We start from the raw sequence: 13,783 nt of genomic DNA, 5'->3' as shown, positions 1-13,783 counted from the left end.
CTCTTTCTTTTAAAAAAGTTGTTGATAATATCTATTCCGTCCTGCAATGCAATCTGAATTAACCGTATGTCCGTGCCAGGTGCCCAAATGCACACATCATCTGCATATAAGGAGTATTTCAACCTGGAAGGCAGTCTTTTAGCTAAATCAGCCATAACACAGTTGAAAAGAAAAGGGCTGAGTACGCTTCCTTGTGGCACTCCCTGTCTGACGTCGTGTTCGGCACTTTTTCCTTCGCTCGTTTGAATGAATATTTTACGAGCTGATAAAAATTTGGATACCCACCGCAAAGACCTGCCGGACAGTCCATGTTCCAACATACTCAGCAGAACATGAGTGTGACTGACTGTGTCAAATGCCCGTTTGATATCCAAGAACACTGCGACCGTCAAACTACCACAGGCGCATTCATGCTCCACATACGTTACTAAGTCCAGTATTGCATCCATTGTGCATCTCTGTTTCCTAAAACCTGTCAAGTAGTTGGAGAATACACCAGTTCTGTTGCACCACCATTGAAGTCGCGCATCAAACATTTTTTCCATTACCTTACATAAACAGCTTGTCAGACTAATTGGACGGAAGGATTCAAGGTTCAAGGGCGTCTTAGCCGATTTTAAGATCGGAATGATGCGAGCAGACTTCCAAGACTCGGGTACAATTTCTTGCGTCCATAGATAATTGTAAATATCTAAGAGAATAGTTGTTCCTGTGGGCCCAAGGTTCTTTAGCATATTGTACGTAATGCCGTCTGGTCCAGAGGCCGACTTTTGACGACATGATGCTATAGCACAATGCAGCTCTCTTAACGTAAATACAGGGTCTAGTTGAGGATGCTGGGCCCAAAAGCTAGCATTAATTTTCTGGTTGGCTAACGCGACAGAATTATCAAATAATGCACATTGTGATGCGGCGGGCCTACTGATAAGTTGACAAAATTCATCTGCTACCACAGCTTCCGGTTTGTCCAAGGCTACAGCAAGAGCACGAAATGGGAAGCTCTGTGAAACAGGGCCACTAATTGCTCGAATTACAAGCCAAATTCTTGGAACAGGTGTGTGGGGAGAGAGCGTGCCACAGAAATCACGCCAGCGTCGTTTACCTAAATTTTCTAGCCGTCTGCGCATTACACTATGGATTTTCTGTGCATTTTTGTATGCTTCTAAACTTCCGCTGCGTCGATATGCCCGTTCTGAACGTCGTCTGATGGCTCTTAGATGTTCATACTCTCCATCGACTGCAGCATAGTCTTTTGGAATCGGGACTTTCTTTGTACATTTATTCGCATTATCTTGCAGAAATTCAGTAAAGCTTTCAACTGTCGTGAGGTCACTATTTTGGTTTCTTAGGTGGTGCCGAAAAGCTTTCCAGTTCGTCAGTTTGCTGTAGCGTCTAGTGTCGTCTTTTCGCAAGTAGGGGTGATTTATTAGAATGGGAAAATGGTCACTCCCACGTCTTTCTACATCCGTTGTCCATACCACATCATTCACTAGATCTTGGGAACACAAGGTTACATCGATGCAACTAGAGTAATTATGCCCTCGGACAAAAGTTGGGGAGCCGTCATTTAAAATTGTCAAATTGCATTTGTCTGCAGCACACTCAACAATGTTCCCACGTGCATCACATCGATCACTACCCCAGATTATATTGTGCGCATTAAAGTCTCCGCATATAAACGTATATAAATGAGAAATGTTGAAGATATTTGTTAGCTCTTCTACCGAAATGCGGCTTGAAGGTTGTAGGTAAGAATTGATCACTGTAACAAACTGCTCACCAAAGGATACTTTGCAAGCGACGAATTCCGGGAAGTCCGAATCACTTGAGTGAACTTGATGAGAAGGTAGGTCCTTTCTGACGCACAAATGTACTCTGCTAGGACCACTTCGACGAGATGACTTATATATCACGTAGTTGGAGAGGCGGAAATCATCATTCATTCCTGCCTCTTGGATGCAAAGTATTGGAAAATTATACTGCAGAAGGAGTTTACGGAAGTCAGCACACTTCCTTCGAAGACTATTGGCATTCCACTGGTATATGGAGACATCTTTGTAGCGCTTATTCATATGTTACTTGTCGCAGGTTTGACCCGGACTGTTGACACAATAGTGCTTCCAGAGGCAGCAGGGCTTTTACTTCTGGCAGGTTGTTTGCTTCCGGTAGAGCAGACAGGATTGCCTTAAGTGCTGCGAAAAGCATTGGCAGAATCAACTGCATGACTGGTGCAGAGGCACGGTCTCCATTGAATGGTTGATTTTCTGAGGCCTGTTGAGAATGACGTGACGTTTCGATGTTGTAGTTGGGGCGAACACTGGTACTGTCGGTTCTGTTACTTTCCGGCAGAGGTCCCGTGGGCGTTCGCAACTTTGACGCGTATGTTGGGTTACTTGAAGGTACTCCTCGTCAGTGGTCTCTCGAGTGTGCTCTTGGCGGCTCTCTTGGCGGTTCTCTTGGCGTGTTTGTCGACTGTTGTTGTGGTGGCCGCTGAGGTGGATCACGTACAGGATGAACAATCTGAAGGTTTGGAGATTGTTCATTGGGGCGTGGTTTTCTTCCATGAATGAGCTCATTCCGACGCATTTTTGCAGCAGCTTTACTTTGCGGGCAGCCTGAATATGAGGCAGCGTGATTACCTGCACAGTTTGCGCACTTAGGCTGAAGAACAGGCTTGCACTCCTTATGATGGTGTTCTTCTGAGCAGATCTTACACCGGCGTGTGTTACGGCAACTTTTCGCCATGTGTCCGAATCGCTGGCAGTTATAGCACCGAAGTGCTGGACCAAGATATTCTTCCACTGGGTGACTGGTGAATCTTAAGTAGATTCTTCCTGGAATCGGGCGGTCATCTCGAAAAGTCAGGATCACTGAGTGAAGTGGACGCGTCGTTACTCCTCCATCTTCCTGGCGGTAGTATTTTATTTGCCGTCGCGCCGATATAACCCCTGCATCTCTCAAGTACTCTAGAAGTTGTTCATCTGAATACTGCAGAGGAACATGTTTTACTTTCCCAACGTTCCGAGTGTATGACTCTGGGATGAAAGGCTTAACTTCCAAGCCACCTACATTTGAAAGCATTAGAAGACGCTTGGCTGAACTTAAGGAAGCAACGCTGACACTAAAGCTTTCATCTCTGGTCGTTCTGAATGACTGCACTTTTTCTTTAGCAGCGGAAACTACTTCAGCTGACACTCGATTGGGGTTCACTTTCCAGAAGCTAGCACCTTCAGCTGTTGGACGAAAGACGACTGGGATACCCTCTGCTCGTTTCTTTTTATAAGTAACCAACGTAAATGGTTCATCTTCGCCCATGTCTTCTTCATCACTTGGGTAATAAGTTGACGTTTTATTGTCAAGAGGATTCTCTTCTAAGCGAGGCTTCTTGCTCTCAGCTTCATCGTCGTCCAATGCTGCTGTGCTCGCTGGAGCCATTTCGTGGTTGTGAATTTGCAAACGTGCCGGCTTTATGATGCTTGGACGCACCTGTAAGCCCCCAGGCTTTTCATTGTGTCCTGCAGTATCACTCATGTGGTTTAACGCACTTGGACGAGCATAAGGCTCGTGGCGATGGCTACCAACCACCGTAGTGGTCGCGTACTAGCCAAGTCTTTGATAACGGAACCTCGTACCTGTAGGGCGCCGAGCCCTCGAAGTCTTCACCCGGCGTCTTGTTGGCACACCGCGAAGAAATGGATGTCAGCGTAATCGGTGCAGGAGCTCGATCGCATACGTCCGACGCCAATCCATGAGGTTGTGTTGTATAAAATTGCTCACGTATCTGCGTTCTTCGCTGCAAATGTCATTGAAAGACGATAGCCTTCTCTCTGGACGTGCTGCGTGAGATGCGGATGCCATCTGGCAGTGATGTCGGGAAATAAAAGCTTGTATAAAACGCAGTAGCCCCGGTAGGTGGCAGCACCTTATGGTTTTAGCCAAGTATAGGAAACACCCGTTTTTCGTACATTGCGTCGCATTGTCAGCGCATCGTAGGAAATACCAATGTCGTTACTATTACGAACCTATGCATTTTCATACAGAAACACCCCCTAATACTTGTGTACTTTTGTTTTGCCTCAAATATGCGTAATATTTGTTTTTTGATTGACCATGTTCACAAGTATAAACGCAGCCACTAGGTAATATGGCTGGGCTTTGAGGAAGCGTTTAATTCTTGGCCAGTTGGATGAATAAAGACAGAATTAACGAAAACTTCTGCATTGAAGTATTCAAAAATGTCTACCCCGTTTAAAAATGCATGTTTATTGCTTTATTCAAATAGGCTTCTTGGATTTCACAAATTCCTCAAATCATCTGATGCCATAGAAAGCACTTGCGTTCTTCTGAGACAATTTATCGTTGCATGTGTCATTAATAGTACGCATAACCGTAAGTCTAACATGTGTGAACATCTTGACATTGAAGTCCAGCCACACTTGCTCAGCCAAAGAAGCATTATTTTTAAATCTCTCGAATGTGAATTTGCTGAAGGGAGGCTCTGTCCATACATTCAACTGGAAGTTTGTAATATAGCACTTCCGAAAATCACCTGCAAAAAAAAACAAGACCATAAGCTTACTGACGCAATGACAGCCACACGAAGGCGGAATGAAGGCCAAGAAAAACGCATAAAATTGAGCCTAACTTACCTGAAAACATTTGCCCTCATTTGTACTCCCTTCTTTATTTAAAAAAATGAAACGCTTCCATTATTTCACTTGAAGAAGGTTCTTTTTTTCAAGTTATCTCTATAAACGTAGCCTCCAAGATGAGCCAACGGCGCACCGTAGCAACCATAGTTTCCTATATATACACTAGAGGGAACTTCGGCGCTACTGTATATGGGAGGTGCAACGCACAGCGCTTCAGCGAGCATGCGAATGATGGGTAGCACATGGATTTGCCTAATTTTTGTACTTTCGGATCCGGTTGGCTTAAGGTGGCTTCAAGCTTCTTTGTCACGAAACAAAAATCAGCAAATGTTCATCATTTGCACATCACTACATTGCTCACAATTTCAAATCAGCTACGATTTTTTAACCATAATTTCCTTCATTCGAAACAAAACTGGAACAAAGCTATAAACGAAGTCACAGGTGCATTCAAGACCCGCAAGCACAAATACTATGTGAATCTGTGTGCTAGCCATTATTCCAATGGCTGCTGAGTGATCACAGCGCCAGAGTTCTCTCTAGTTCATTTTAGGAAACTCTATGGCAACAACGGCACACAGCTGACTAATTCGGAGGCCATGGTATGAAAAAGGCAGTACAAGAGGGCTTTACTGCGCGGCGCTACAGTGCAAGATGAAAACAAAATGAAATCCGATGCACAAATGGCGCAACTAGCCTGGATAACTGTAGCCATTTAGAGACAAGAAATGCTACTATGAAGAGCGTAGTAGTAATTTGTTCTGTGTGGGTTTAATTTGCATTGGTCAGGTATGATTGTCATCTGTTATATTGTAAAAAATACATTAAAGTGCTCGCCAACGAGATAGAAAAGGGGGAACACACTATAAAACTCTGCTAAATGCAAAATGCCATGTAACTTTATTTCGAAAGAGGTGTTTTATGGACAACAATTGAGATTTGGTGATCAGGAGTTCTCATATAGCTACCTACGGCTGCTTATTGCTGCGATGGTTTGCTAGAATGGAAAAACTACAAAAGAATAAATTTCACATTTTTGACGCTTTCTAATGTAACCTCTGCCGGGTGCTTTGCTGGGATGATGCGGTTCCTTCACCGCAGTGATGCTAGAAGCTCACGCACTATAGTGAACAAATTTTTCAAGAGCCAATCAATAAAAAGCTACAGGGAACAGAATAATTAAGAAAGAAGGCTTACATGAGTAGGAGTGGCATCTGTTACTGCTGAACAAGAGCATCATGAGCGATGCAGGGTTCCGATGACTGCCAAAGATAAACTCGGTGATGTTCGCGTAAAGCGTGAAATTTTGCACCACTGGTTTTGCGAATGACATTTGGCCTTCGTAAAATATTTGAGCATCCTTTAGGTTGAAGTGGCAGGTTCCCATCACTGCATTATTCCCCCTTATTCGGCAATTCTGCAGAAAATGAAAAACAATTTTTTTCGCTTTAACTGGGGTAGCACAGTTTACGTATGTAGATGAATAGTATCTCACAATATTTGAAGTAAAAACACTATGTGACTTGTTAGGTGGAGTTTAATGTAACCGCATTTTTATGAAGTTTTACAGTTTTGTGTTGGCACTTTATATGAAGTCCTGCAAATGTAATCAAGCCAATGAATACCAATAATATTTGTTTGTTTATTCTTCCTAATTATTTTGTATTCTTTTGTGAAATTCTTAAAAGACCCTCAAAACCTCGTGAAACTAAATGCAAAATCATTTTCTTTTATTTGGGGTCACATTGAAAAGCATAGGTGTTTAGTGAAATATTTTTGCAATATTTTATTCAATGACACCCTGAGGTCGAAGAAAAACTACAAAGAATGATACTGTTAACATTATGAAAGTCAAGACTCTTAGTAAAAAAATGTAGTACAATGTTTTTGAAAATGCATTAAAACTTAGTGAAATGCGCAATGGAACATGAATTTATAAAATGAATATACTACTACGGAAATTCGCAGTGAGATGTTTCTAAGATGCAATAACACCAAGGAAAATGCAATGTACACGTAACCTTGCAATATTGTTATTTATATAATATTGTTATATAAACGAATGCATAATACACTTACAAAACAAGGGGAATTTTAGGAGGCACTTCTAATGTGTATCACACGCAACTAATGAAAGCAACGGGCCTTTCAAAGGAGGAAAGTATATGAGACATTATTTGTGATTTCGTAACGGTAATGTAACGACTCTCACTTATACTTACGTATGTCGTACTTTTATATTAAAAATCATAGAAGTACGTCATAGCCATGTGAACTGGCTTTAGCATGGCTATTTCGACAGTGTTCGCCAACTGGAGCTGGCTGGATTTTGTTTCTGCTGTGATATACGCATTCATTTTGTTGGAGTAGTTTCTCAAAATACGGCGCACGTGGCGCTTTTTTCGTTTGCCTGTTCTCGGAACTCTTTTTTTTCGTTTAGTTTGAAGATGTTGCATTTACTTGATAAGCTTCGTTTATTAGCTTCAACACATAACAGCAAGCCTAAACCCTCTTCTGTTTTCTTGTATCTGTTTTGCTGTGGAGAAGTTGAGGTCCATATTACCTCGGTTACTCCATATAAGTAAGCTTTGCAGCGAAAAAAGAAGACAAAAGGTACCCAAAATGAACAATCAGCAAAAAAAAGCATAACAGCCCACTGAAACAAGTTGAAATGCTATGTCAATGTACAGTTTGCCTTCAACACTTCACACTGCCATAAAACGCTGACACGCACACATTTCCATTTCTATTCTAAGCATATGTACTGACACATCATCATATACATCACAGCCTAAAGATGCATATCACAAGCGCATTTTTCGTCCGGTCTCCACTAAGAAGTCTTCCAGGAAGATCTTGATTTGTGGGGTTTAACGTCCCAAAACCACCATATGATTATGAGAGACGCCGTAGTGGAGAACTCCGAAAATTTCGACCACCTGGTGTTCTTTAACGTGCGCCCAAATCTGAGCACACGGGCCTACAGCATTTCCGCCTCCATCGGAAATGCACCCGCCGCAGCCGGGAATCGAACCCGCGACCTGCGGGTCAGCAGCCGAGTACCTTAGCCACTAGACCACCGCGGCGGGGCCCAGGAAGATATTCGCCTTTTTCTGAAGATGCATCTCAGGTCATGATCCAATAATTTCTTTAATATGAGGGGCCGTCTGTCCAAACTTGTGAATTCCTTCCTTATTTTTTTAAATGTGGAAGATTTTTTTGTCGCACTTTGACGCACTTCGGCGTCGGTGGTGGCACCGTCTACACCCTCTCTGCGCATGCTCGCGTCTCGTGCCGGCCCAGGAAGACGCCCGTAAAGCTGCCGCTCCCCTCCCCCTCTCGCCTCACACGGCCGACGCAGGCAGAGTCTGGTAGTAAAAAAGCGATTGCTCGCGCTGCACAAGCATTGACTGACCACCCCGCATACGCAGGGACCGGATCGCGCTTTCGGAATTACGTCAAGGGCATCTTTACTTGGCTTTCACTGGACGTTGGAGTCAACGCTGCTCTTTCATTCAATAAATAAGAATAATGAATACGAATAACAATTGAACATTCCCAAACCATACCAAATTACGCAACATTAACGTGATACCCCTCCCAACTCTGCGACGCATTTACTCGAGTCCCCCCCCCCCGTGGTATGATGCAGGAGGCAATTATTCTGTTTCATTTGCATACTTTACGCACTCCATAATAATATGGCGAAGAATTTCAACCTCATACCCACAGGGGCATTTCGGTAAGCTGGATCGATATTTTTCCTGCAGTAATTGATCTGTTTGCCACGTCCAATCGAAGTCTGTGAAGAAAGGTCTCTAATTGTCGTGAGAGATCTGCCGCTATCGAAAATTTTCTGAGCGGGTAAACTTCATAGAGTAATGATTGCTTTGGCTTAGGGCTGTCAAACCACTTCTCCAATGAACAGTGATTAGCTGTTTGCGTGGGCGAATTTAAAATATACACCCCAGACATAGACAGCGAGAAACCTCGTCCTTCGTTCAAAGCTTTCTTGCGAGGCTGGCTGTGTCCAACGTTACTAGAACGTTGGTCTGTGTCTATATTGCCCTTTATTGCATTTTGTTCCAATGCAGCTAAGTATTCATTCCAATACGATTTTATGCACCTGCGCAGAAGCATGATCTACACTTTCTGATACATTGTGCTCTTTCGCCATTTTTATCAGGTGGCCTCGAATGTTTGATTATCTTAAGACCAAGTTTGCAATCCGTGCATAGCACCCACTGACGTGACCCAGACTTGTTGCAAATAAAAACCGCCTAAAAAGTAGCCACCAATTCTGATGTCGCCGCTAAAGATTTGTGCGATCACTGATACGTTCTCTTTTCTTGAAGTTTGGGTATAAAGCCCGCATACGTAGACGCGTCTCAGTGCAGGACCCGTCTGTATATTTTTGCACTGTGCATTGTATGAAAAATTATTAAGCGCTATCTGTACCGCTACTATAGGCACTAACGTCGGCTTTCTTGCGTATGCCATCTATATCACAGATAATGTTCACAACCGGCACCGTCCAAGATTGTTTTCATGGTTTCCATTGTTTATGTCCCCGTACTACTCGTTGGAATGATGACACTATACTGCAATGGCGTTGCCTTCCTGTGTGCCACTTTGTCATATAAAGGATAACTGTCATGTTGCGTGACAAGTTTCAATAAATATCTAGATGTTTATCTTGCTCGGAGTAATTCCAAAGGTGGTTGTCGAGCTTCTGCACACACCAAATCCTGGAAGTGCACTATGGCGACCCCAGACATACCCGCAAGACCATTGCCAATAGCAAGCGACTTCTTTTTTTTTTTTTTTGGTGGAGGCTGCACATTTATGCAGCAAAGAGAGAGGAACTGACCAAGGGGCAGAACTACGAAACATGTAAGGCCAAAAGAGACTCTTGAGTACCGCCCCTTTTAGCCCCGCTTAAATGATAGATCATTCGAATGGCTTGATTAACTTCTTGTTCGAGCAACTGAACACGAGACGACTATATTAATCTCCGGTCTAAACTCACATATAAAAATCTATGATCTTTTACCATTTGAAGAGGCTGGTTTTGCAGAATAATCTGAACATATCTTGGTCTTTTCAGTGTAAATGGTAGTATCATGACGCATCATTCAGGCGCTCAAACGATGCAATTTACAACATGCACAGCTTTAGCAGGGTAGTCACCCTATATAGTGAGCACGTACACACTTACAAATATTCAAGCAGATTGATCAGATGATTTTTTACCACTGGGCAGTGTCTCGGCGTGAGCAGGTCCCCTATGTTGAGCAAGGATCCGTTGGTCAAGTTGAAGCGATACAATGTACTGTTCCTTGGGTCCCAATATGGACGGAAAGCAAAATAAATGTCATCCAACGGAAATCCATTGTGCATGTAACCACCAAACATCTCATCAAGTCGGGTCTGCTGTTCAGTCACCTCGTGAATGCATAGACATCCTGTGGGCCAGAAATACGAGAACAAGATGATGAAAAAGAGCTGTGGTATAACAACAACAACCAGCAAAATTGATTGGTGGATATTGTTATCGTATGCGTATTTTATACGGTAAAGTAACCCCTGACTCGCTCCCTTTTTTACTCGTGCCTGCCAAAGCATCGTAGCAGGTGCGTGGGATACATTAATTCATGAATGACCGATGAAGGCATGATGGGGTCGGAGATTTCTTCCTTAGCTGTATGTCCCTGCTCCCAATCTTGAGCGGTCCCTATATGCGCTTTGACTAAACCAAAACTAGAAAACAGGGTATCGAAATAGAGCAAAAATAAACAAAAATAGTAATAATCAGCAATTTTATTTAAGGAGTCGATAACTTGCAGTGGCACTTGTTTTAAGAAGAAAGCGTCACCCGCATTTGTAAGTATCCAGCTATAGCTTGGGTAACACGACAGATAAATGCGCTCAAAAAGTCGACCACCATGGAAGGCCCTGCTTGCGTCTTTGTGAGCCAGCCGTTATCGTGGCATGTAAATATCCTCAAAGTGGCACTAAAGGCAACTAATAAACCAACGTTGATTGTTGCAATATAGTGGTTCAGATACCTGGTACTGTTAATTTTGTGCCAAAAAGGGCCTATTTTGAAATAAAATCACGTTTTAGTGGTCCGCACCGGGTTAGTGCACTTCAAATTACCCGCCTCAAGAAGTGGACCGACGGGACCGACTCACGTCACTCTTGCCGTGCACAACGTTGCCCGGCTTAACTGTGCTAGTGGCAGCAGACAGAAAGCAGCGGGAGCCACAGTAGCAACAACGGCCATTGATCAATTTCGTGCCATTGGTTTCGGGATTGCAGACTCTTTTTGTTTCAACTGCGCCCCGATAGGGGCACCACCTGTCCTGTGTAACGACGCCAAAATTGAATTTTTGAACTACTCGCGCCAATCCCCAGAGTAACATCCTGCGGTTCTTCTTTCCATGAATCAAATAGAAACGAACAAGCAGCATTTTATTGCGTCTCTTGATGCCCGGAAGGCTCTATAGTTAGTGCAGTTAGATTGATTACTGGTTATTAATTGTAGGTGGTTCATCTGATGTCATCGGGATCATTTTGAAAATTTCCTACTGCGGCAATGGTGTTTTTGTGCATTTACCTTAATTTTTCGGTAAGTAGGGTACTGTTTTTAATAATATTGTCGTTTTAGATGTTGTCATACATTGCGATTTCACTCTGACGTAAAGTTTTATTTGTCTTTAGTGTCCCTTTAGGTATAAGTTTCCTTGTAAGAATATTATTGTCCTAAATAACGAACAAACTTATTTGAGCGGACAGCTTGACGAACGCGCCATTGCAATCCGGAAAGCTTGCATTGCCGGTTGTTGCTTGCGTATTGGGTTTTTCGACGAACGGAATAATATGTCTAATGCTGCTATGTTGTTCGCTGCATGCCTAGAATGTTCAGACTACTGCACCGGTACGAAAAGAGAGTAAATATAAACGGATAACAAAATAGTCTCGTGCAAAGTAGGACCGATCGGCGAACATTTGGAGAGGCTTCCAAGCTGCGGTGGATGCAAAAGCAGGCTCAGAATGGTATCTCGCCTGGATCACACATCTTTGAAATGTACCTTCTGCATTCCAGGTGATTGATTCATGTTTCCGAACACGTGATACCGGCCATGGCGTGTCACCATACCTATATCCCAATTGTATCATTAAGCAACTTACAGAATAGGTCTTACCTGCAAGCAGCATAACGAAGAGTAATAATGGTACTTCCATGCTTGATGTACGATTGATGCACCTGTTATAAAAACTGGTATACCCTGAAGCTTTGTTTCTGCAAGAGCAATTTCATGCGGTGTATGTTTACAATAAAGGATTTAATCTCTTTATAAACTTGCTTTTCCACCACTATATTAACATTTAGTTGAGAATACTGAAAAAAAAGTAACAATCATGGTTATGGTCACTCTTTGAATGAGCAGTAAGGATTGAGAGGTCAAATAAACCGACATTGAAGCAGCTTCATTTTTTGAAAACGCCAATAGTAAAATGACATGATGCTCCTAAATTTGTTATTTTGGACCGAGAAAGTCCACTTACCCTATATTGACGCAATCCATACTGCAGCCTACTCCAGCCTGCCACATAGAACAACTAGTTGTCAGCTGTTGACCCGAAAGTCAATGGTTCATCTCATGCCGCGGCGGCCGTATTTCGGTGGAGGTAATATGTTAGAGGTCCGTGTACTGTGCAATGGGTGTGCCTGTTGGTAAGCGGACCCGTTCGCGTGGCCCTCAATATCAGTTGCAACGCGCTGTTTAGACTAAAAATGGCACCAACGCTGCATAGTGGCACCGCCAGACACACGCAAATAAATAGTGAGATAAACTCTCTGAGTTAGTGGCATTTTCTGAACCAATTTTACGCCTGTCGGTGCATTGTTCAGGCTTGGGGGGGACTTTAGCCACAGTCAGGGTGTTGCGACTCCTATTGAGCGCGACTGCACTTGAACGCCACAAAGTTTCATCGCGCTTGCTCTTCACGTTGAGTCGCGCCTTTTTCTTGTGCGAACTTATTACCCACTGTGATACTTTTATGCCCAATATGAAATATGGGCGCATACTTTTTGGTGATAAAAAATTATCATAACGCATGATGCAATATTACCCATCAGAGTTGGACCAATTCTCAAGAATACTATGGTGTTTAGACGGAAAGCTCCAGTAAAACAGTCGAAGAAAGTGATCAATTTCAGAGTCCTGTAGCCATACGTGAAAACAGATATGCTCACGGTTTCTCACACTCAATATAAGAGTTAACAACTGTAAAAAGCTAACAATCCGTTAAAAAGGCCTCCGCTGTCATCTGTTTTGTTAAGTTCAAGGCACTGTGCCATATGCAATGTCTGTGATTTGTGAGATTCCTCCACTGTGTTTTAAATGTGGGTATAAAAAACCAGCTATAGTTGCTTAAAAAAATTCTTAAACAATGCAGCTTAAGTAAAACTAGACTAGTACTGTGTGATTGGTGGGTCGGCTTACCGAGTTCTTAAGACCAAGGCGGATCAGCCTATCAGAGACTTACTTTTAGCGGGCTCGGTGATAATTTGACGGCCTGGTGTTCTCTATTCACACTACAATCGCACTGTGAATAGGCTTCTAGTTTATCATTTACACCGAAAAGCAAACACTGTGACCAGGGCTGGAAACTGCATCTTTTTGACCAGCAGGCGAGCACCGTAAAAGAGATATTGCAAATCACTGCCATGCTTCTTGATGCTCACCAGCCTTTAGTCAGCGTGCATTATTCGTTAAGCAGCTATTTCCGCTCCAACGTTAGGTCATCTCTTGCAATCACGAGGGCATATATGCAAACGTTTAACTAGAATAAAAGTTTAATGGTCAGACACCACTCGTAGTTAAACAGGGCGAGCAGTTTTTAAATTCGAAGATTATATAAGCGCTTTAGACGAATGCGTAATTCGTTGTGTGTACATGAAACTTTCTGCGCCATCAATTAGGAAAAAATGGGGGACCCTTTAACTTCGTATTTATGAGTTGAAGCAATAGCTATTTATTGTTCTAAGAGCATACTTCAAACACTTAGTGTATGAAATCTTTTTGAACTTGCTATGCACACCAACGTGTCCTTAAATGCGT

General features: G+C 42.9%; 1 protein-coding gene across 1 annotated transcript; it reads right to left on the bottom strand.

Annotated features, from left to right (window-relative positions):
* Positions 1 to 4,251: 4,251 nt before the first annotated feature.
* On the bottom strand, positions 4,252 to 11,986 carry LOC119164797 (uncharacterized). The gene is made up of 4 exons (XM_075872833.1): positions 11,861 to 11,986; positions 9,906 to 10,117; positions 5,850 to 6,069; positions 4,252 to 4,549 (listed from the first exon to the last, which is right to left on the bottom strand). The coding sequence occupies exons 1-4, from the start codon at positions 11,898 to 11,900 to the stop codon at positions 4,311 to 4,313; spliced, it is 711 nt and encodes a 236-aa protein (XP_075728948.1). The 5' UTR covers positions 11,901 to 11,986; the 3' UTR covers positions 4,252 to 4,310.
* Positions 11,987 to 13,783: the final 1,797 nt, after the last annotated feature.

This window comes from Rhipicephalus microplus, chromosome 9 (genome assembly GCF_043290135.1).
Source record: "Rhipicephalus microplus isolate Deutch F79 chromosome 9, USDA_Rmic, whole genome shotgun sequence".
NCBI classification, from domain to species: domain Eukaryota; kingdom Metazoa; phylum Arthropoda; class Arachnida; order Ixodida; family Ixodidae; genus Rhipicephalus; species Rhipicephalus microplus.
The sequence above is the reverse complement of the archived record's forward strand: the minus strand, read 5'-3'. Positions and strand labels throughout refer to the sequence as shown.